We start from the raw sequence: 25,765 nt of genomic DNA on the forward strand, positions 1-25,765 counted from the left end.
CGGACCGCAGCGACGCACGGATGTACGCCAAGACCGTAGGATCCTACGCAGTGCCGTAGGGGACCGCACCGCCACTTCCCAGCAAATTAGGGACACTGTTGCTCCTGGGGTATCGGCGAGGACCATTCGCAACCGTCTCCATGAAGCTGGGCTACGGTCCCGCACACCGTTAGGCCGTCTTCCGCTCACGCCCCAACATCGTGCAGCCCGCCTCCAGTGGTGTCGCGACAGGCGTGAATGGAGGGACGAATGGAGACGTGTCGTCTTCAGCGATGAGAGTCGCTTCTGCCTTGGTGCCAATGATGGTCGTATGCGTGTTTGGCGCCGTGCAGGTGAGCGCCACAATCAGGACTGCATACGACCGAGGCACACAGGGCCAACACCCGGCATCATGGTGTGGGGAGCGATCTCCTACACTGGCCGTACACCACTGGTGATCGTCGAGGGGACACTGAATAGTGCAAGGTACATCCAAACCGTCATCGAACCCATCGTTCTACCATTCCTAGACCGGCAAGGGAACTTGCTGTTCCAACAGGACAATGCACGTCCGCATGTATCCCGTGCCACCCAACGTGCTCTAGAAGGTGTAAGTCAACTACCCTGGCCAGCAAGATCTCCGGATGTGTCCCCCATTGAGCATGTTTGGGACTGGATGAAGCGTCGTCTCACGCGGTCTGCACGTCCAGCACGAACGCTGGTCCAACTGAGGCGCCAGGTGGAAATGGCATGGCAAGCCGTTCCACAGGACTACATCCAGCATCTCTACGATCGTCTCCATGGGAGAATAGCAGCCTGCATTGCTGCGAAAGGTGGATATACACTGTACTAGAGCCGACATTGTGCATGCTCTGTTGCCTGTGTCTATGTGCCTGTGGTTCTGTCAGTGTGATCATGTGATGTATCTGACCCCAGGAATGTGTCAATAAAGTTTCCCCTTCCTGGGACAATGAATTCACGGTGTACTTATTTCAATTTCCAGGAGTGTACAAACCATTGTAAATAGAAAATTCTCCAAATTTTCGAAGTTGTTAAAATTGAAGCCTGAAAAGACACTCCCAAACTACCCACATCAGTCTTATCAAATAAAGAACAGCAGGTATTAGAAGTCCAACCAACGCTCAGGTAATTCAGTTCTTTGAAAAAGAGTTGTTATGAACCAGAGTTCACATATTTCTATCATAGGTACAAAAGATTTATAGGAAGCTGCTGACTACTCCCAAGAAATAATATACAGAGCAGGGAATAAAAGCGAAGCGAAGCAGTCTGGTATGTCATCAAACAGGAAATTGCGGGAGACAAACAAAAGCATAATAACCTAGTGGTGAGAGAGGGCGTACAGTCAGGCTGCAGTAGCCGACCGAGACAAAAGCAGCAACAGGTAAGTAACCGATATTGTGACTTTTACGAGTTCCTAACCAGGAGCGAATATTATATTATCTGTGTGCTTTAATAGTTTAGTTCATTGAGTTTCTGCGTGTTTATTTGATATCTAATAGCCACAGTTCGCGCATGTTCGTTTGCGTCGGAAAGTAAGCCGATTTTGTGACATATTAAATGTTCCTAATCATGGGCGAATTCTTTAGATTCACCTAAGTGCTTCGGTAGTTAGGTTTTTGAATCTCTGCGTATTAATCTAATTTATTAGACACAGTTCCGGCATTTTCGTCAGGGTCTACAGTAGAGTTGCGCAGCACGTGCTGATAGTCCGTTTATCGGCATAGTTTGGTTTTCCACGGTCTTTAGTATGGACAGGGACTGCGATTATTGTGTGCTGATGCGAGCCGAGTTGGTGACACTTTGCTCTCAGCTTCAGGCTGTGATGGCTTCGGTTACACAGCTTGAGGCTGCAGTGGATGGGCACCACTGTTGTGGGCCTGCCGTGGGGATCCAACGGACGCCCAGCACGTCCGAGTCCTCCGATCGGTCCTCACCGTTGGCCAGCCCAGTTACAGCTCGCACTGAGGTTGACCTCTCGTCTGTGGTCGAGTGGGAGGTCGGCCCAGGGCGTAGCAGGCGACGAAAGACTTCCCAGGCCTCCCCGGATTGTCTGACAAAACACGTTAAAGGTGCTGTGTGTGGCTGACACTGTCGCTGAGCCAGATGATGTCACCTGTCCTGTTTCAGAGGAATCCTCTCAGCCTGCAAGATCCGGGCAGTCACAGAGGGTGGGATTATTAATAGCTGGGAGCTCCAACGTTAGGCCCGTTACGGAGCACCTTAGGGACATGGGTGCCAAGAGGGAAAGAAAGCATGTGCACCCCGTGTGCATACCAGGTGGAGTCATTCTACATGTGGAACGGGTCCTCCCAGATGCCATGAACAGCACAGGGTGCAGCCAACTGCAGGTGGACTCTCACGTCGGTAACAATGATGTGCATCACTGTTGGAAACCAGAATAAAATAATAATTGGATCCTTTTACCGACTCCCAATTCAGACGATACATTTGCTGAAAGGGTCAAAGAACACGTAAGTTAGATTTCAAACACGCACAGAAGATCGAAACAAATTGCAAAACGATTTAGGAATGATATCTGAATGGTGCGAAAATTGGCAGTTGACACTAAATAACGAAAAGTGTGAGGTCATCAACATGAGTGCTAAAACGAATTCGTTAAACTTCGGTGACACGATAAATCAGTCAAATCTAAAGGCCGAAAATTCAATTAAATAGCTAGGAATTACAATTACGAACAACTTAAATGGGAAGGAACACATAGAAAATGTTGTGGGGAAGGCTCACCAAAGACTGCGTTTTATTGGAAGGACACTTATAAAATGTAACATATCTACTAAGGAGACTGCCTACATTACACTTGTGCGTCCTCTTTTAGAATACTGCTAAGCGGTGTAGGATCCTTACCAGATAGGACTGATGGAGTACAACGAAAAAGTTCAAAGACGGGCGGCATCGGTTCGTATTATTGCGAAATATGGGAGAGAGTGTCACTGAAATTATACAGGATTTTGGCTGGACATCACTAAAAGAAAGGCGTTTTTCGTCGCGACGGAAACTTCTCACGAAATCCCAATCACCAACTTTCTCCTCCGAATGTGAAAATATTTTTTTGACACCAACCTACATAGGGAGCAGCGATAACCACGATAAAATAGAGAAATCAGAGCTCGTGCGGAAAGATATGTGTTCGTTCTTTCCGAGCGCTATACGAGATTGGAATTATAGAGAATTGTGAAGGTGGTTCGGTGAACCCTCTGCAAGACACTTACATGTAATTTCCAGAGTATTCATGTAGATGCAGATGTAGGTGTACAGTAACAAATGATCTACACCATCTTGTAAAGTATTTTAATGGGTATTTTTTCAAATACTGCAGAGACGTAACAGCAAAAATTCCCAAAAACAAATAAAAAACCTATAAATAATTACGCACTAAGTACAATGATGTTGTTGTTGTGGTCTTCAGTCCTGAGACTGGTTTGATGCAGCTCTCCATGCTAATCTATCCTGTGCAAGCTTCTTCATCTCCCAGTACTTACTGCAGCCTACATCCTTCTGATCTGCTTAGTGTATTCATCTCTTGGTCTCCCTCTACGATTTTTACCCTCCACGCTGTCCTCGTATGCTAAATTTGTGATCTCCTGATGCCTCAGAACATGTCCTACCAACCGGTCCCTTCTTCTTGTCAAGTTGTGCCACAAACTCCTCCCCAATTCTATTCAAAACCTCCTCATTAGTTATGTGAACTACCCATGTAATCTTCAGCATTCTCCTGTAGCACCACATTTCAAAAGCTTCTATTCTCTTCTTGTCCAAACTATTTATCGTCCATGTTTCACTTCCACACACGGCTACACTCCATACAAATACTTTCAGAAACGACTTCCTGACACTTAAATCTATACTCGATGTTAACAAATTTCTCTTCTTCAGAAACGCTTTCCTTGCCATTGCCAGTCTACATTTTATATCCTCTCTACTTCGACCATCATCAGTTATTTTGCTCCCCAAATAGCAAAACTCCTTTACTACTTTAAGTGTCTCATTTCCTAATCTAATACCCTCAACATCACCCGAATTAATTCGACTACATTCCATTATCCTCGTTTTGCTTTTGTTGATGTTCATCTTATATCCTCCCTTCAAGACACTGTCCATTCCGTTCAACTGCTCTTCCAAGTCCTTTGCTGTCTCTGACAGAATTACAATGTCATCGGTGAACCTCAAAGTTTTTATTTCTTCTCAATGGATTTTAATACCTACTCCAAATTTCTCTTTTGTTTCCTTTACAGATTGAATAATATCGGGGAGAGGCTACAACCCTGTCTTACTCCCTTCCCAACCACTGCTTCCCTTTCATATCCCTCGACTCTTATAAATGCCATCTGGTTTCTGTACAAATTGTAAATAGCCTTTCGCTCCCTGTGTTTTACCCCTGACACCTTTACAATTTGAAAGAGAGTATTCCAGTCAAAATTGTCAAAAGCTTTCTCTAAGTCTACAAATGCTAGAAACGTAGGTTTGCCTTTCCTTAATCTATTTTCTAAGATAAGTCGTAATGTCAGTATTGCCTCACGTGCTCCAACATTGCTACAGAATCCAAACTGATCTTTCCCGAGGTCGGCTTCTACCAGTTTTTCCATTCGTCTGTAAAGAATTCGTGTTAGTATTTTGCAGCTGTGACTTATTAAACTGATTGTTCGGTAATTTTCACATCTGTCAACACCTGCTTTCTTTGGGATTGGAATTATTATATTCTTCTTGAAGTCTTAGGGTATTTCGCTCTCTCTCATACATCTTGCTCCCCAGATGGTAGAGCTTTGTCAGGACTGGCTCTCCCAAGGCCGTCAGTAGTTCTAATGGAATGTTGTCTACTCCCGGGGCCTTGTTTCGACTCAGTTCTTTCAGTGCTCTGTCAAACTCTTCACGCAGTATCGTATCTCCCATTTCATCTTCATCTACATCCTCTTCCATTTCCATAACATTGTCCTCAAGTACATCGCCCTTGTATAGACCCTCTATATACTCCTTCCACCTTTCTGCTTTCCCTTCTTTGCTTAGAACTGCTTTTCCATCTGAGCTCTTGATACTAATACAAATGGCTCTCTTTTCTCCAAAGGTCTCTTTAATTTTCCTGTAGGCAGTATCTGTCATACCCCTAGTGAGATAAGCCTCTACATTCTTACATTTGCCCTCTAGCCATCCCTGCTTAGCCATTTTGCACTTCCTGTCGATCTCATTTTTGAGACGTTTGTATTCCTTTTTGCCTGCTTCATCTACTGAATTTTTTATATTTTCTCCTTTCATCATTTAAATTCAATATTTCTTCTGTTACCCAAGGATTTCTACTAGCCCTCGTCTTTTTACCTACTTGATCCTCTGCTGCCTTCACTACTTCATCCCTCAAAGCTACCCATTCTTCTTCTACTGTATTTCTTTCCCCCATTCCTGTCAATTGTTCCCTTATGCTCTCCCTGAAGCTTTGCACAACCTTTAGTTTAGTCAGTTTATCCAGGTCCCATCTCCTTAAATTCCCACCTTTTTGCAGTTTCTTCAGTTTTAATCTACAATTCATAACCAATAGATTGTGGTCAGAGTCCACATCTGCCCCTGGAAATGTCTTACAATTTGAAACCTGGTTCCTAAATATCAGTCTTACCATTATACACTCCTGGAAATTGAAATAAGAACACCGTGAATTCATTGTCCCAGGAAGGGGAAACTTTATTGACACATTCCTGGGGTCAGATACATCACATGATCACACTGACAGAACCACAGGCACATAGACACAGGCAACAGAGCATGCACAATGTCGGCACTAGTACAGTGTATATCCACCTTTCGCAGCAATGCAGGCTGCTATTCTCCCATGGAGACGATCGTAGAGATGCTGGATGTAGTCCTGTGGAACGGCTTGCCATGCCATTTCCACCTGGCGCCTCAGTTGGACCAGCGTTCGTGCTGGACGTGCAGACCGCGTGAGACGACGCTTCATCCAGTCCCATACATGCTCAATGGGGGACAGATCCGGAGATCTTGCTGGCCAGGGTAGTTGACTTACACCTTCTAGAGCACGTTGGGTGGCACGGGATACATGCGGACGTGCATTGTCCTGTTGGAACAGCAAGTTCCCTTGCCGGTCTAGGAATGGTAGAACGATGGGTTCGATGACGGTTTGGATGTACCGTTCACTATTCAGTGTCCCCTCGACGATCACCAGTGGTGTACGGCCAGTGTAGGAGATTGCTCCCCACACCATGATGCCGGGTGTTGGCCCTGTGTGCCTCGGTCGTATGCAGTCCTGATTGTGGCGCTCACCTGCACGGCGCCAAACACGCATACGACCATCATTGGCACCAAGGCAGAAGCGACTCTCATCGCTGAAGACGACACGTCTCCATTCGTCCCTCCATTCACGCCTGTCGCGACACCACTGGAGGCGGGCTGCACGATGTTGGGGCGTGAGCGGAAGACGGCCTAACGGTGTGCAGGACCGTAGCCCAGCTTCATGGAGACGGTTGCGAATGGTCCTCGCCGATACCCCAGGAGCAACAGTGTCCCTAATTTGCTGGGAAGTGGCGGTGCGGTCCCCTACGGCACTGCGTAGGATCCTACGGTCTTGGCGTACATCCGTGCGTCGCTGCGGTCCGGTCCCAGGTCGACGGGCACGTGCACCTTCCGCCGACCACTGGCGACAACATCGATGTACTGTGGAGACCTCACGCCCCACGTGTTGAGCAATTCGGCGGTACGTCCACCCGGCCTCCCGCATGCCCACTATACGCCCTCGCTCAAAGTCCGTCAACTGCACATACGGTTCACGTCCACGCTGTCGCGGCATGCTACCAGTGTTAAAGACTGCGATGGAGCTCCGTACGCCACGGCAAACTGGCTGACACTGACGGCGGCGGTGCACAAATGCTGCGCAGCTAGCGCCATTCGACGGCCAACACCGCGGTTCCTGGTGTGTCCGCTGTGCCGTGCGTGTGATCATTGCTTGTACAGCCCTCTCGCAGTGTCCGGAGCAAGTATGGTGGGTCTGACATACCGGTGTCAATGTGTTCTTTTTTCCATTTCCAGGAGTGTATAATTTATCTGATACCTTTTAGTATCTCCAGGATTCTTCCATGTATACAACCTTCTTTTATGATTCTGGAAATAAGTGTTAGCTGTGATGCTTACGAGCTATAGAACGCGAAGTCAGTAAAACTGATTCTGAAGATGCTGTTTCCTATGTACACTCTCTAAGTCTCAAATATGTGCTTTTGTAGTCACATAGGGTGAAAACCAGCTAGATCACTCGTGCCATAATGTTTGGCTTCTGTAGCACAATGAAATGGCTTTGAATAGTCACAGAAAAAACAGTTGGCAGTTTGTTTTATTTCAGTTTTGTGTGATCTGATTCATGATCTGAAAAATGGAGAGACCCTTCTGAAATCAAAATGAAATGACTAAGTATTTTGTGTTATCATTTTTACATACATGTTGACGAAGATCCAATAATAAGAAAAATATAGCGCGGGAGTCGCAAAAATGTGGCTAGCGAATTGCAAGAGGAGCTTGTCTCACTATAGAGAGGCTCTTGTCAACTTACTATGCTGTACATGCACAGTGTGTGTTTTAAGTTTCGTAACAAATGAAGACTGTCTCAGAAGTACTTTGAGGCTGAAATATTCGTTAATTCATATATGTGGCTAAAATTACTGAAACTCGTTCCGAAGTTCAGATGAAAAAGGGGAATTATTTACGTGAAATTTCTGTCCATGCTGAAGAAATACGTGACAGGTTTACTCATCTGAAGGCATTTGAACTTTGATTTTCATTCCTGGAAAATCCGTTTGCTCTCAATACTGCGGAAACAGACGTGACGTTTCACTGCTGGTTACAAAGGATTTGGCAGATGCAGAATTAAAGCAGTTGGAACTGCAAGAGAAGAGAGACTGAAAGGACTATTGAATTTTGAATGAAATATTCATAAGAAAACTACTCAGCAACAATAGAGTGTGTCAAGATACTGACTTCAATTTCGAGGACGACTGTGTGTGAGTAACAGTACCCAATGTTCAAATACAATAAGCTTAAATACTGATCTAAACTACCTGATGAGCTCAGGGCCATTGCTAGGTGTTTTGACGCGCTAGGCTAGAATTGAAAATGACGCCCCCTCTTTTTTTACTACCATTGAGGTCTCCCATATCCGCCCCCCCCCCCCAACCTTCACACCAACAACATCACAATACAAATCTCCTATTATACTTTTAATCATTAGCCTAAGGTGAGCAAACGTTCTCATTTTCCGGGGACAGTACTCAGTTTTCATGCTTTGTCCTTAGTTCCAATAAAATTAATTGATGCCAACAAATGTGCTCAATTTTTTAAAATTCTCAAAATAATTGAAATACGAAGAATGTGCCAACATTTTAAACTAGAACTCAGTTGAATATACCAGTACAAACAAATTTGGCATCAATTATTTATTTTATTTTATTGAAAGAAAATGGGCCAATAAAGGCGTGGAACTATTTCATGGTGCGAATGAATTTTTCCTTGAATTTAGAAATTATGCTATACTGATGGTAGCGATGCCAACACATCAGATTAGGTCATTTGGATAATTCCGATGTTATTCCTTTTCTGTTTTCATGGAAATATTTTTAGAATGAGGAATAAATTTCATCTTTTTCAGTGTCCACTTTCGTCGAAGTATGTAAAGACTTACTAAGTAACTGTATGCTTTTAAAAACAGTTCAGTGTTTTAATTTTTCTTTTTTTCCATTTTTTCTCCGCATTTGCTTAGTTTTTTCGTTTTTTGTTTTGAAATTCATTTTTTCCGCCCCTAAAATTTTGCCGCGCCGGGCGGGCGCCTAGTCTTACCTAATGGTTGAAACGGCAGTGGATGAACATTTGAGTGAGCTTTTACTACCTGTGATCAACAATTAGCCAGATTTTAGACAAAAATGAGTACTTGAAAAACACATTATAAAAGTAGCTTCTAATTTCTCTTTGTGTCATGAAATGCTGTTCAATGATATTAGTTTCAAATCAAAGACGAATGTTTCTTCGCTAATGAAATAAAAATGTTTCTGCATGAATATCAACTACTGACAACACAAATTTATAATATACCACCAGCTATTAACCATTAAAAAGTAACAGAAACCCACATTTAGTGCCAAAGTACGAAAAATTCGTATTTAACTAAATAAATATATGAATTTTGAAAATATTTCATTTTAAATTTATAATTTTTATTCACGCATTCTGGAAGTCAGATACGTTATTTGTCTCTAAAAAAAGGCTGAAAAAGTTTGTAAATGAAGTCACTAGAAACCGAGAGAGTGAATCAAAATTTCCATACAGCTGACATTGCTGCAGAGGTTAGTTTCATTCGGTTGTTTCATTCGACTGAAAAAAAAAAGCCAACTGAACTTTTAAAAAAAAGCAATCGGTTGGACACTCGGTTATTAAAACCAGTCGGTTGTTCGATCAGCAGCCAGCAGCTGCAGTTATACCACTGATAATAGTGGATATTATAAGCATAAACAGTTATTTATAATTTTGGAGTTAAATTATGAATTTATTAGGTGTAATTTAAATTTTATGGTTCTTTTTGTGAACCTGTCAAACTTAATAAACTAGGATTAGATACCTTATTAATTTAACTGTTAATTACATTCCCCAGGGCACTATTAACTAAGGTTTTTAAAACCAAAGTATTTGGCAGTGTCTCTTGCCATTCAGAGCAACCCGCTCAGTGATTGATAACACACGTCTGACTATTTAATTTTTTTATTTGTATATATCTGTTACCGGAAAACATTTTTAGAGTCTTAATTTTCTTGATTATAATTGTTGGGCTGGTACGTAAGTTCGTAGCGTTTTCCTATAGGTTAATAATTACAACAGATGCTCGTAACAGGGACTTTAGTCATCAATAATATATTCTCCTTCATTGTTTACAACAGTCTGCCAAAGCTGGGGTAACTTTTGGATCCCGCAAATATAAAAATTACGTGGATTTTAGGCGAAGAACTCGTGGAGCCATGTTCAAACCGCATCTTCATCAGGAAAGGAAGTTCCTTGAAGGTTCTTCGATAGAGAGCGACAAAGGTGAAAATCTCAGGGCACAAGAAAGTCTAGCAGAATGCGGATGGGCGTTGTCATGGAGTAGCATCACTTCACGCAGTCTTCCTGGTCGTTGTTCTTGGATTGCGTCTGCAAGACGTCTCAGTTGTTGACAATAAATGCCAGCAGTGATGCTTGGAGAAGCAATTCGTTGTATACCACACCGTCGCAGTTCCACCAGGTGCATAACATTTTCTTTTGTGGACGCGTGAAGGTCTTTATAGGGGGAGTTGTTGCTTTGTTTGGGCTCAACTATTCCTTTCGTTTCCGTACGTTAGCATAAAGACAACAAAGTCAACATTTCTCGTCATCAGTAACGATTCAGGATAGTTCACGAGCCAACTGATAACGAGCAAGCAGAGATGCACGCATGGCCATCCGCCGATTTTTGTGATTTTGGCTTAGAGCATGCAGTACCTGTACACTTGATTTCTGAACCGTCATCATTGCATGCATATGTTGCACGATACTGGACTAATCACAGTTCATCACATTCGCCAGTTCTATAGTACACTGACCTGGGTCATTGGAGATTAATACATTAAACCGTCTTCATCAAACCCCGAAGATCTTCGCGAACGTGGTGAGTTGCTAATATCGAAACGATCCTCCTTAGAAAGAGAAAACCATTTTCTTGCCGTGCTCTGTCCAGCGGCATTATTCCCATACACGGCGCAAATAGCCGGCCGAAGTGGCCGTGCGGTTAAAGGCGCTGTAGTCTGGAACCGCAAGACCGCTGCGGTCGCAGGTTCGAATCCTGCCTCGGGCATGGATGTTTGTGATGTTCTTAGGTTAGTTAGGTTTAACTAGTTCTAAGTTCTAGGGGACTAATGACCTCAGCAGTTGAGTCCCATAGTGCTCAGAGCCATTTGAACCATTTGAACGGCGCAAATATTTATGGCTGCCACCGCTGCTGTCATGCCTCTGTTGAACTCAAACGGAAGAATATGTCGGAAAAGTTCTGATTTCTCCACTTGGTACTCCATTTTATAGCATTCACAGCTCCAAGCACTATCTCCAAATGACAAAACGACAATTTGTAAACTCAAATAGCAAGTGAGCTAGAAATAAATAAATGGCAATTGATAAATAAACCAACAGCGACCGAAATATTATGCGGACATTGTACAGTGGCAGTTTTAGGCTGGGAGTGTTTTTAATTGTGGTTGCGTGAGATACTGGTAGAGCTCTGGTCTGAACTATCACTGCCAACCGCAGCAAACAGTTGCGCTGTAACCACTACCAAATGCTTTGTGCGCTCCAGTTTGCTTTGAGTTGTGGATTCCTTGTTTCCTTTTTTCTTATTTTCGAATGAGCGAATGAAGGGATTCGAATGCAACTCTCAACACCACAAAAGGAATCAGCGATCCTTATGAATGTTATGTGTCCGCCCCGATAGTTGAGTGGACGGTTCAAAAAATGGTTCAAATGGCTCTGAGCACTATGGGACTTAACGTCGGAGGTCATCAGTCCCCTAGAACTTAGAACTACTTAAACCTAACTAACCTAAGGACATCACACACATCCATGCCCGAGGCAGGATTCGAACCTGCGACCGTAGCTGTAGCGCGGTTCCAGACCGAAGCGCCTAGAACCGCTCGGCCACACCGGCCGGCCTGAGTGGACGCCGGCACGGTAGCTCAGCGTGTTCGGTCAGAGAGGCGGTGGCCCTCTGTAATAAAAAAAATAAAATAAAATAAAATAAACTGAGTAAAGGAATCAAAGATCAACTTGAACGGATGTCATGTGACGTCCGCCCAGACCAAATGCAACGATCAAAAAGTGGTCAGCGTGACGGATTGCCGTCCTACGGGCCCGGGTTCGATTCCCGGCGGGGTCGGGGATTTTCTCCGCTCAGGGACTGGGTGTTGTGTTGTCTTCATCATCATTTCCTCCCCATCCGGCGCGCAGATCGCCCAATGTGGCGTCGAATGTAATAAGACTTGCACCAAGGCGGCAGGACCTGCCCCGTCAGGGGCCTCCCGGCCAATGACGCCAAACGCTAATTTCATTTCCATGAATGTTATGTCAGTTTTGCTTTCGTAGAAACACAGAACGCGGACGCAGGGTGGCAGCCCTTCGAGATGGAGGCGGGGCTCTTGTCCTCGCACCGCTTCCCTTCGTTCGGGCAGTCTAAATTCTCGTTTGTTTACAATCGCGGCCGACTGCATAATACCAGCATGCAAAAGAAAAACGCTACGAACTTTTGCACCTACCTAGTATAAAAAATTTCAGGACAAGATGCAGCTTACGCTTAAGAGGTGGATTAGGCAGAGGTTGTTTTTGTGTGTCAGAACGCACGGAGCGTGACCTGGTGATCCTGCGGCACGACGTGGGCATCCTGTGGCCGGACGGGCGGCGCGAGAAGCGTGGTATCAACATGGTGCTGTACGGCACGCCGGCGGGGCACTCCGCCATGTCTCGCGCTGTCGGCATCCCCACCGCCATCGCCACGAAGATGCTGCTCGACGGTATGTGCTTCCTTTTTACTTTCACTTTTCCCTACATTCCGAGACGTCTAAGCAGTCTTCTAAGTACTGGAAACCTTAAGAGGACTTTGCGTGAGGACAATGAATAACCGAGCAACTCTGTTCGTTGCGATTAAGTAGAATCGAGCAGCCGGTTTAGCTGTACGAAGTTCTCCTTTCATGTAGGTAGAGCCTGGAATCGTGGCCTAACTGACAACTATGGTTCGGAGATAGAGAGGAAACAATGCTTAAGAAAGACTCTGACTACTTCAAGACGTTTGTCCATATTTACATTGGTTAATTGTTTTGAACACTAACAAGGAGAGAGGCCCCAGCGGTGGGATCGACTTTTTGAAACCATCTATATGGTGATGTAGGTTAAGATCCCACGTATCACACCTGCAACCAGTCACCATGGTGGGCCATCGTTTGCGAGTAATCGATGAAAAAAAATCGGAATTTTACGTGCTGCTCAATAGCAATAAAACAGAAGACTCTTGTAAACTGTTTGCGTATTGTAATGGCTAGGGAAAGACCTTCACATGTTGAAGATTGTGGGTTCAAATCTTGTTAGATGCTTTACATTCTTCTTATTTTTAAATCTTTGTGAAAATGACTTCGATCATTATCGTTATTCAAGTACCTGGCTTAAATGTAATTTTTATTTCTGTTCCTTTGTGATATTTCAATCATTGTATGATTTTTTCATTTCCTCTCATTTTTTCTTTATATCTTTCTTTTTCCGTTCGGAATTTTTGTGAATGTGAATTTAATCATATTTATCTATTCCAATGTTTAAATATTTGAAAATGCCACTCTATCGGTTAAAATACAAAAGACGAAATAATCTATTTATATTGATTGTGCAACAGTATCAAAAATGTATTTTTCGTTACGAAATGTGCATTTTTTGGATGGCAATCGTCGTACAAACATTTAAAACATAACGTAAATTCCTATTGCACTATAGACAAAATGTGTAGAAGAAGTTTTAAACAAAAGAAGGGATTATATGTAAAACGAAAATCAAGAAAAATTAGGAATATAAATAATGAATGCAGTAACATGGACGAAAAATAGGATAATAAAACGAAAGGAATCAAATCGAAATTAATGTATAAAATTAATTAAAATCACGTGAACAAAGATTTCAAGCTGGAAAGAAATGATAGGACGAAAAACGAGAGCAAATGAAGCAGTAGATACGATGATTAAAATGCTGTGACAAAGGAATAGAAATAAAAAATTACATTTAAACCAGTTAATAGAAGGAAAAATAATTATGTGTCATTTCGATGAAAACTTAAAAATAAAAAATAATTTAAAGTACCTGATACGCTTCAAATCCATAACGTTCTGCACGTTAAGGCCTAATCATATCCATTACACCAGTCAATATGACACTAATATGTTAATGCTATTGAACATCACGCAAGATTCCGAAATATTTTTCGTAAACAACTCGCAAGCAAGGGCCTACAAGGGTGAATGGCTGCAGGGTGTGATAGTTGGGATATTAACCAACGTCACAATATAGACGATTTCAAAAACACTATCCCACCGCTGGGCACCTCACCTTGTAAATTGCAGAGATAGTACGATCTCTATGTGATCATAAGTATTCAGACACCTGGCTGCAAATTACTTACAAGTTCGTGGCGCCCTCCATCGGTAATGCTGGAATTCAGTATGGTGTTGGCCCACCGTTAGCCTTGATAACAGCTTCCACTCTCGCAGACATACATTCAGTCAGGTGCTGGAAGGTTTCTTGAGGAATGGCAGCCCATTCGTCACGCAGTGCTGCACTGAGGAGAGGCATCGATGTCGGTCGGTGAGGCCTGCCGCGAAGTCGGCGTTCCAAAACATCCCAAAGGTCTTCTCTAGGATTCAGGTCAGGACTCTGTGAAGGCGAGTCCATTACAGGGATGTTATTGTCGTGTAACCCCGAATTGCTCTTCAACAGTGGGAAGCAAGAAGATGCTTAAAACATCAACGATGGCCTGTGCTGTGATGGAGACACGCAAAACAACAAGGGGTGCAAGCCCCCTCCATGAAAACCACACCGTAACACCACCGCCTCCGAATTTTACTGTTGGCACTAAACACGCTGGCAGATGACGTTCACTGGCCATTCGCCATACCCACACCCTGACATCGGATCGCCACATTGTGTACCGTGATTCGTCACTACACACGTTTTTCCACTGTTCAATCGTCCAATGTTTACGCTTCTTACACCAAGCGAGGCATCGTTTGGCATTTACCGGCATGATGGGTGGCCTTTGAGCAGCCGCTCGACCATGAAATCCAAGTTTTCTCACCTCCCGCCTAACTGTCATAATACTTGTAGTGGATCCTGATGCAGTTTGGAATTCCTGTGTGATGTGTGATGGTCTGGATAGATGCCTATTACACAATACGCCCCTCTTCAACTGTCGGCGGTCTCTGTCAGTCGACAGATGAGGTCGGCCTATATGCTTTTGTGCTGTACGTGTCTCTTCACGTTTCCACTTCACTATCCACTGGACTCGCATTCGGGAGGACGACGCATAAATCCCGCGTCCGGCCATCCTGATTTAAGTTTTCCGTGATTTCCCTAAATCGCTGCAGGCAAATGTCGGGATGGTTCCTTTGAGAGGGCACAGCCGACTTCCTTCCCCATTCTTCCGTAATCCGATGAGACCGATGACCTCGCTGTTTGGTCTCTTCCCCCAAACAACCCAACCCCCCACTTCACTATCACATCGGAAACAGTTGACCTAGGAATGGTTAGGAGTGTGGAAATCTCGAGTACAGACGTATGACACAAGTGACACTCAATCACCTGACCACGTTCGAAGTCCGTGGGATTTGCGGAGCGCCCCATTCTGCTCTCTCACGATGTCTAATGACTACTGAGGCTGCTGATGTGGAATATGTGGCAGTAGGTGGCAGCACAGTGCACCTAATATGAAAAACGTATTTTTTTTGAGGTGTCTGGATACTTTTGATCACATAGTGTATATTAACCACCTTGATCTGGGTGGAGTAAATCGTAACTGACACATAACATTTCATGTGTGGCACAAATATTCATATGATCTTGTATCAGCGTTGTTATATGTATGAAAATAGGACAATCGTATAGCTTGCGATTGGCACTGTCATAGATACCATGCAGTATCTAGCAAGTCGTTGACTTTAATCACATAAACACAGCAACATACACTCTAAGCTTTTAATAATTCTGTCTAGGACATACTGCTCCCTATTCTCTGTTTCTGCCTATGGGTTTTTCTTGATTGTGAGGCAAATGCAAAAATTGTAAATCTCCTCCCAAGTGTTCCCAACAGGGACTCTCTTTGCCCCACTACATGCCTGCATGGTATTTGACTCCACAATTGGTCAGAACTTCAATAGCCCGCTCTACCCTTAAGTGTCGAGAGTAAAAACTATAAAAGAAGTATATGTACAAGCATTTGTTTTGGGGTTGATTCAATTCTCCCATTTCCCTCTTATCATGTGCTAATATTTTTATTTCTGCATAACTATTACATATGAATCCCTTGATAATGTTTCTTTAGATAGTATAACCCCTGCAAATTTTGCACTTTGCAGGCCCTTCCAGAGCAAGTTAATTGTTCTTTAAAATGTCACCAGACGTGACTTGAGCATAACTGGCAGCAGCACGACCTTTTTTTTTTAATGATTTCGCAGATTTGCGGTAACATTAGCATTATTTTGAATTATATATAATATGTATCGTCAAAACCACATTATTTAAATACTCTATCACAGAAAACTATCACTGTGCAATCATACAAACATCTATAAGGGGCAGTCAAATGAAAACCAAGCACTCGCCACAACGGTACAATGGAATGGTTCCATTCAAAAGTAATCGCCATCGGCGTTAAGACATTTATCTCACTGAGAGACGAGACGATCAGTCCCTGTTTCCTATACCACAGGCGGCCGCTGATCGTTCCACAACTCTTGGCACATCCTCTACCGATTCAGAAACCGACTTCCAGACATGTCTTCCTTCAGTTCATCAAAGATGTGAAAATCACACGGTGAATGATTCGGACTGTGCAAAGGATATCGCAATGTTTCCCAACCAAATCGGTGAAGCGTAGCCTTCGCCCGACTGGAAGTGTGGTGACGGACGTTAGCGTGAAGCAGGATGATTCCATCTGACAGCATTCCGAAAGCCCAAGGAGAAACGGCAAAGCCAACAGCGGAAACACCCCACATCTCCCCTGCCAAAGAAATCCAAAACTATTCACACAAGTTCCAGGAAGGTCATGATGACCTTGTTCTTCGACTGCAGAGGCCCTCTCCTCGAAGAGTTCCTCGAGCGTGGAACCACAATCAATGCGTAGCGCAGTGAAGACACTTTGAAGAAACTGTCACAAGCATCCTGTTGCACGATAACGTGTGCCTCCACACTGCCAATCGTACGAAGGCTACGCTTCAGCGCTGCAACATCGTCCGTACAACTCGGATTTTTCACCGTGCGGTTTTCACATCATTGGCGACCTGATGAAAGACAGGCGTGTATGTCGGTTTCAGTCGGACGAGGAAGTGCACGAGTGAGTGCGGTTGTGGACCGTCAGCGGCCGACCGCGTTCTACGGAACTTAAACTGAATGTGTCGTCTCTCCCAGTGGGATAAATGTCCTGACGCGTGTGATGATTACTTTTGAATGTAACCATTCCATGGTGTCGTTGTGGCAGTGTTTGGTTTCCATTTGACTCTCGTTATATATTGCAGAACAGAACACACATACATAACGTTCATTGGCTCTAGTATTCTACCTTTTAATAATATCTTGCCCTACCAAACACGTTTTCGTTCTCGTCATCAGGTCAAATATTTTTCTTTTCTTGTAGAGTAGTGTTCAGAGCAAAATGATTTACACTATTTCATTGTGTTGGTGCTATTGATTAATGAAGCAGCAGTTGCACAGTTCTTCAGAGGTTACTTATTTAGTAGCGGTACTGTACAACGAGCTAGGTGGAAAACTGGCTTCTTTCTAAAACTTATATGTAGGGACTTCGAAAAGTAAGTTACACATGTTGTCCTACGCCAAGATCATTGTGCAACAAGAGTGGCGCATTGTCAGAAGAGAGTACGTCTTACAGGTGTCCTGCAGACATAGGTCTGTTGCGATAGGATAATAGGAACATTACAGTGAGCGAGTGGAATGACACGATAGCGGGAAACGTACCCCAGAGTTGAAGTATGCGGGCAGTACGATTCTTATGGGCAAAACGTCTGAATGTCACACAAATTCACCGTATAATTCTGGTGGTATATGAACCAAATGCAGTCTCCGCATCCAGCCGTAGTGAAATGATGCGAACAGTTTGACCAAGACGTGGGTGATGCTAGTCGGGAAGGAACGCCATCGACATTGACCACAGACGATAATATTTAGGGAATCGAGGGAAAAAAAAACTGAAAAGAAAGATATTTTCCACCAATGAGGACGTTCACACAGCGGTTCTCGAATGGCTCCGCGATCAAGGAACGGATTTCTATCGTCCAAGAACTGAAAAAATAATAGAACTTTCCGACCGTTGTTTAAGTTGACTTGGTGACTACAATGAAAATAGTGTCATATATCCGCGTCACTTTCAAGTGTAGTGAAGTATCCACTAAAACTTAGTTGGTCCTTCATAATAAAGTGGAATTTACTTTTCGAAGTCCTTCATAAATTTACTCGAATTAAATTCTCGTAAGTCGGAGAAGCTGAGTGCAGAATTCGTTTGTAATCCCGAGGAAAATATCCCAAAAATCGCTCATAATGTTGTAACCTCCCCAGAAATTTTCTTAAAATGACAATAATTTGAAATGTTAACGAGAATAGAACCTAGTGTAACCTCCCAGCAAATAAAATAATTTATTGACAATGACAATTAAATGAGAAGTAGCAATCTGACCCAGGTGTAAGCTGCCCACAAAAATGTAAGACAATTCAATGATAATGAAATCCCAGTGACAATGAAAACGCAAATAGACCGAAATGTCGATCTTTAGGCCCTGATTAAACTCAAATTCTTACCTCAATAAAACTGCATCTGCTCTTATTTTTCGCCATAGCTTGGAGGAAATGCTTCGTAAAAATTCTTTGAACTTAAGTAAAAACTTTTCTTTAAGGAAATGCAAGGGAGATATTATTTCAAAAAAGGATTGTTTGTTAAAATGCTTGGTTTAAAAAACAAAATTATTATTGGGGCGATTCTTGAACAAATTAAATACACTTAAGATCCATTACATTATTAGCTGTGCGCAAAGCTGCTTCATTACCTTATTTAACAATATACCTCGTCCTGAATCTTGACCAGAGCCATGTCGGTGCCCGCCGACTCCTCACACACAACCCGACTGTCTCTCGCGCGCTACTAGCACAGACTGCCTACATGCAACTGCACTGCAAACTCTCAACCGACTGCATACTCTCGCGGCTCGCAACTAACTACTACTGCATCTCGCAACAAACTGAACACTCGCGCGCTATTACTCTCTCGCAACTGTACTGAACTCTATGCTCTCTGGTCAGAGATTGTGCAATGCCTCACCATCGCCGCCACACAATATACGTGTTTCAATGTGGCCAATGCCTCGATACAGTTTATCGTTCAATATATACACTCTAACACAAAAAAGACGCACCACGAAGGAATTATGTAAATTGGTCACAAATTGATATTCATACAGGTATCGACGGAAAATGCAAAATAGTAAACTTTGGCAGCCGATGGATGAGTGAGTGACGCTGCAACGCAGTGTCACCGAGCAGCTGGCAAGGATAGTAAATTGTGAACATGTCGATAACGTAGCGGTCTTCGCGAATTTCATTCCATTTACTCATGTGGTCAGTAACTATACCTCACAGACAGGCACGCGAACATTATACGCCGATATCAGCACTTGAGAGAGGGCATATACACTATTGGCCATTAAAATTGCTACACCAAGAAGAAATGCAGATGATAAACGGGTATTCATTGGACAAATAATATTATACTAGAACTGACATGTGATTACGTTTTCACGCAATTTTGGTGCATAGACCCTGAAAAATCAGTACCCAGAACAACCACCTCTGGCCGTAATAACGGCCTTGATACGCCTGCGAATTGGGTCAAACAGAGCTTGGCTAGCGTGTACAGGTATAGCTGCCCATGCAGCTTCCACACGATACCACAGTTCATCAAGAGTAGTGACTGGCGTACTGTGACGAGCCAGCTGCTCAGCCACCATTGACCAGACGTTTTCATTTGGTGAGAAATCTGGAGAATGTGCCGGCCAGGGCAGCAGTCGAACATTTTCTGTATCCAGAAAGGCCCGTACAGGACCTGCAACATGCGGTCGTGCATTATCCTGCTGAATTGTGGGGTTAAGCAGGGATCGAATGAAGGGTAGAGCCACGGGTCGTAACACATCTGAAATGTAACGTCCACTATTCAAAGTGCCGTCAATGCGAACAAGAGGTGACCGAGACGTGTAACCAATGGCACCTCATTCCATCACGCCGGGTGATACGCCAGTATGGCGATGACGAATACACACATCCAATGTGCGTTCACCGCTTTGTCGCCGAACACGGATGCGACCATCATGATGCTGTAAACAGAACCTGGATTCATCCGAGAAAATGACGTTTTGCCATTCGTGCACCCAGGTTCGTCGTTGAATTCACCATCGCAGGCGCTCCTGTCTGTGATGAAGCGTCAAGGGTAACCGCAGCCATGGTCTCCGAGCTGATAGTCCATGCTGCTGCAAACGTCATCGAACTGTTCGTGCAGATGGTTGTTGTCTTGCAAACGTCCCCATCTGTTGACTCAGGGATCGAGACGTGGCTGCACGATCCGTTACAGCCATGTGGATAAGATGCCTGTCATCTCGACTGCTAGTGATACGAGGCCGTTGGGATCCAGCACGGCGTTTTGTATTACCCTTCTGAACCCACCGATTCCATATTCTGCTAACAGTCATTGGATCTCGGCCAACGCGAGCAGCAATGTCGCGATACGATAAACCGCAATCGCGATAGGCTACAATCCGACTTTATCAAAGTCGGAAACGTGATGGTAAGCATTTCTCCTCCTTACACGAGCCATCGCAACGTTTCACCAGGCAACGCCGGTCAACTGCTGTTTGTGTATGAGAAATCGGTTGGAAAATTTCCTCATGTCACCACGTTGTAGGTGTCACCAACGGCGCCAACCTTGTGTGAATGCTCTGAAAAGCTAATCATTTGCATATCACGGCATCTTCTTCCTGTTGGTTAAATTTCGCGTCTGTAGCTCGTCATCTTCGTGGTGTAGCAATTTTAATGGCGAGTAGTGTATGTAGGCACTTCGAAAAGTAAGTTACACATGTTTTCCTACGCCAGCCGCGGTGGTCTAGCGGTTCTGGCGCTGCAGTTCGGAACCGCGGGACTGCTACGGTCGCAGGTTCGAATCCTGCCTCGGGCATGGGTGTGTGTGATGTCCTTAGGTTAGTTAGGTTTAAGTAGTTCTAAGTTCTAGGGGACTTATGACCTAAGATGTTGAGTCTCATAGTGCTCAGAGCCATTTGAACCATTTTTTGTTTTCCTACATTAAGATCATTGTGCAACAAGAGTGGCGCATTGTCAGAAGAGAGTACGTGTTACAAGTGTCCTGCAGACATAGGTCTGCTGCGATAGGATAATAGGAACATCACAGTGAGCGAGTGGAATGACACGACAGCAGGAAACGTACCCCAAAGTTGAAGTACGCGGGCAGTACGATTCTTATAAGCAAAACGTCTGAATGTCACACAAATTCACCGTGAAATTCTGGCGGTATATGAACCAAATGCAGTCTCCGCATCCAGCCGTAGTGAAACGATGCGAACAGTTTGACCAAGACGTGTGGTGATGCTAGTCGGGAAGGAAGGCCATCGACACTGACCACAAACGATAATATTCAGGAAATCGAGGGCATTTGAGAGAGGACAAACTAGCCGATTGGAGTAATCGGCGAATCGCTCGACATCTGAACAGGAGCGATGCCAGTATTCAACGATATTGGCAGGAATGTGTGAACCTTGGCTGAACACAGCGTCAAGAAGGAAGCGGTCGACCCAGAGAGACGACTGAACGAGAGGACCGAGCAATCGTCAGACAGCCCCGGGGTTCATCATTATCACCGAGCCAACGTACAACTAGGGCTTCAGTGACGACGAGGGCCATTAATAGGCGGCTCACAGAAATGAGTCTGAACTTACGGCGCTCCTTGAGCCAACTACCATTGACGTCTGTACATCAACAAGCCCATTACGGTGGTGTCGGGCACATTCGGCCTGGAATCTCGTTGACTGGAGTAGAAATGTCTTCAGTAATGAGTCCCGCTTCGAACTGAGTCCCGATGACCAGGAAAAAACGTTTCTGGAGACGCCCCAGACAACTGTGGCATACCAACGTGACTGTTGCCTGCCATACGATCCGACATTCAGGGATGATTGTCTGGGGTGCCAATTCATTTCATAGCAGGATTCCTGTGGTTGTCATTCGCAGCACACTTACAGCACAACTGTACATCGACGATATTCTACGCCCCGTATTGTTGTCATTCATGGCAACCCATCCTGGGTTACATTTCAGTAGAATAGTGCCCACCCGCACATGGCCAGAATTCCTACTGTTTTTCTTCATGCTTACCAGCAAGGTCGCCGGATTTCTCCCCAGTATTTGGAGCATTACATGTAGAGCCCTCCAACCAGCTCGGGATTTTGACGATCTAACGCGCCAACTAGAGAGAATTTGGCATGATATCCCTCAGGAGAACATGCAACAACCCTATCGATCAATGCCAATCCGTATAAATGCTTCCATAAGGGCCAGATGTGGACCAACGTGTTATTTAGTTGTTTGTGTAGTTCTTTACTTGTTTCATACGTCTTTAGGACTACAGTGTCTTTACAGAACTTTGCTAATAGTACTGATTGCAAATATATTTTTTGACAACTTAGTTACTAGGGAGTCAATATGTGTGTCCCATTTCAGGTTACTTTGGATTGTTACGCCAAGGAATTTTACACTAGACTCTTTCTTTACCAATTTGTTGCCAATGTATAATTCAATTTCATTACTCAAACTACTTTTGTTGAACTCCAACTGACTGTGTTATCTAAACAAGATAATTTTCATTTTCTTGGTTATAGATGAGAAGATGGCTATATTACCATATTTTAGAGGAACAGTCATATGCTGCAGGGAGCATGAAATGAATCCTCTTGTACATGGGCTCAGAAGTAGTATTAAATCAGAACTCAACTTTTCATTTATTATTGACTTATTTATGCTTGCCAGATTAATACTTTGCAGCACAATCTGTTATGTAACATTAGATTTCCCACTTTTATCAAGGCGAGTGTGCCTCATTTATTACAAAAAACTTTTGGGAATTTACCAGTGTACTCTCAGACAGAATGGCTAAAATGAACCTGCATTTGCAGAATGTGTAGACCACCATACCAGAAATATCTTATTATTACTACAGAGAGATAGAGGAACACATCGCAGCAGCAGTTCCCTCTTGGTAACTCAATGTTACACCAGCATCATTCGGTGAAAATAAATTATACATGGAGTCCTGCTACAATAGTAGTTCATGTGTGTAACTGCCAGACAGAAGAAGGTCATACACAGTGATAATAAATAGTAGACTGCCTAATATGACCAGAGCACTGAATTACAAGCTTATTGGTCACAATTCAGTAACAGACAGCACAGCTTCAATTACTGTTTGCTCAGTGCTGTTGTTGTTATGCTCTTCAGTCCAAAGAATGGTTTGATGCAGCTCTCCATGCTACTCAATTCTTTACAAGCTTCTTCATCTCTGAATAACCTACATCCATTTGAACTTGCTAACTATATTCATCCCTTGGTCTCCCTCTACAATTTTCGTACACCCCCCTCCCACCCCTCTTCCCTCCAATACTAAACTGATGGTCCCTTGATGTCTCAGAATGTGTCCTATCAATTGATCCTCCTTTTGGTTAAGCTGTGCCACAATTTATTTTCTCCCCAATTCTATTCAGTACCTCTTTGTTGCTACATGAACTACCCCTCTAATCTTCAACCTTTATCTGTAACATGACATTTCAAAAGCTTCTATTCTCTTCATGTTCAAACTGATTCTCATCTGCATTTCGCTTCCATGTAAGGCAACACTCCAGATAAATATCTGAAGAAACAACTTTATTAACATTTAGCTCTATGTTCAGTATAGTTTTATTTTAGTAAATTTGTTTAGTTCCTTCAGTGATAAATACTGAAATGTATCTGGATATACTAGATAATTGACTATAATGGCCATGATTAGTAATTTCCTGTTTTAGTTTTACAATGTTTCCTTCCACACATTAGACAGGTGATTATAACAGAATGAATTAAATTGATTTTCTCTCCTGTATCTGTGGTGTCAACCTAATGGAGTATCTCTGAGATAGAATGAAATGGATTTTAGAGCACCTTCTCAACAGTTCTATTACTTTCCCATGAGGCAAAGAGACCTGTGATTATTAACACTGCCCATCTGTGTGCATGCTTGATGTGTGATGTTAGTCCAAACTGAAATAGCTTGCACATACGTGAGTAATGTTCCTCTATGGTCCATACAATTGTCTTGTAGAAGACTAACTTTATAGAACAACAGTAGTTTCCCACTAGCTTACCAAGAAACTGGTGCATATCATTTGCCTTACATACAGCTGGGCCTGTGTGATAGTTGTATTTCATGTTATCACAGGTATTTGATTGACATAATTGACTCCAATTGTGTCTTATTAAACCAGCAGCCAAAGGCTATTACATATTTATATTCTGCGAAGCACACAGCATTGTATTTATTTATAATATGAGCTAGTTTCCATTTTTGTACCAAACTGATATTTTGTCCAGGTCAGACAATGAACTTTAACAGATAATGTTTCCTCATAGATGACCAAATCACCAGTGAAAGGCTAACACTGAAACCCAAGTGATCTCTGACATCAATAATACACCGACAGAAACAATCCAGCACCAAAAACTGATTAATGTAGAGTTGTCAGATTTTGGGAATACATTTGTCTAGGTTGTTGTTGTTGTGGTGTTCAGTCCTGAGACTGGTTTGATGCAGCTCTCCAAGCTACTCTATCCTGTGCAAGCTTCTTCATCTCCCAGTACCCACTGCAACCTACATCCCTCTGAATCTGCTTAGTGTATTCATCTCTTGGTCTCCCTCTATGATTTTTACCCTCCACGGTGCCCTCCAATGCTAAATTTGTGATCCCTTGATGCCTCAGAACATGTCCTACCAACTGATCCCTATTTCTAGTCAAGTTGTACCACAAATTCCTCTTCTCCCCAATTCTATTCAATACCTCCTCATTAGTTATGTGATCTACCCATCTAATCTTCAGCATTCTTCTGTAGCACCACATTTCAAAAGCTTCTATTCTCTTCTTGTCCAAACTATTTATCGTCCATGTTTCACTTCCATACATGGCTACGCTCCATACAAATACTTACAGAAATGACTTCCTAACACTTAAATCTATACTCAATGTTAACAAATTTCTCTTCTTCAGAAAGGCTTTCCTTGCCATTGTCAGTCTACATTTTACATCCTCTCTACTTCAACCATCATCAGTTATTTTGCTCCCCAAATATCATAACTCCCTTACTACTTTAAGTGTCTCATTTCCTAATCTAATTCCCTTAGCATCACCCAACTTAATTCGACTACATTCCATAATCCTCATTTTGCTTTTGTTGATGTTAATCTTATATCCTCCTTTCAAGACACTATCCATTCCGTTCAACTGCTCTTCCAAGTCCTTTGCTGTCTCTGACAGAATTATAATGTCATCGGTGAACCTCAAAGTTTTTATTTCTTCTCCATGGATTTTAATACCTACTCCAAATTTTTCTTTTGTTTCCTTCACTGCTTGCTCAGTATACAGATTGAATAACATCAGGGAGAGGCTACAACTCTGTCTCACTCCCTTCCCAACCACTGCTTCCCTTTCATGTTCCTCGACTCTTATAACTGCCACCTGGTTTCTGTACAAATTGTAAATAGCCTTTCGCTCCCTGTGTTTTACCCCTGACACCTTTACAACTTGAAAGAGAGTATTCCAGTCAACATTGTCAAAAGCATTCTCTAAGTCTACAAATGCTAGAAACGTAGGTTTGCCTTTCCTTA

General features: G+C 43.3%; 1 protein-coding gene across 1 annotated transcript in view; it reads left to right on the forward strand.

Annotated features, from left to right (window-relative positions):
* LOC126184532 (alpha-aminoadipic semialdehyde synthase, mitochondrial) overlaps nt 1-25,765 on the forward strand; it is a 207,159-nt gene that overhangs the window by 143,364 nt on the left and 38,030 nt on the right. The window contains exon 17 of the mRNA XM_049926937.1: nt 12,384-12,560. Within this exon, the coding sequence (XP_049782894.1) occupies nt 12,384-12,560 (177 nt within the window). The remainder of the gene's footprint in view (nt 1-12,383; nt 12,561-25,765) is intronic.

Source organism: Schistocerca cancellata, chromosome 4 (genome assembly GCF_023864275.1).
Source record: "Schistocerca cancellata isolate TAMUIC-IGC-003103 chromosome 4, iqSchCanc2.1, whole genome shotgun sequence".
Lineage (NCBI taxonomy): Eukaryota > Metazoa > Arthropoda > Insecta > Orthoptera > Acrididae > Schistocerca > Schistocerca cancellata.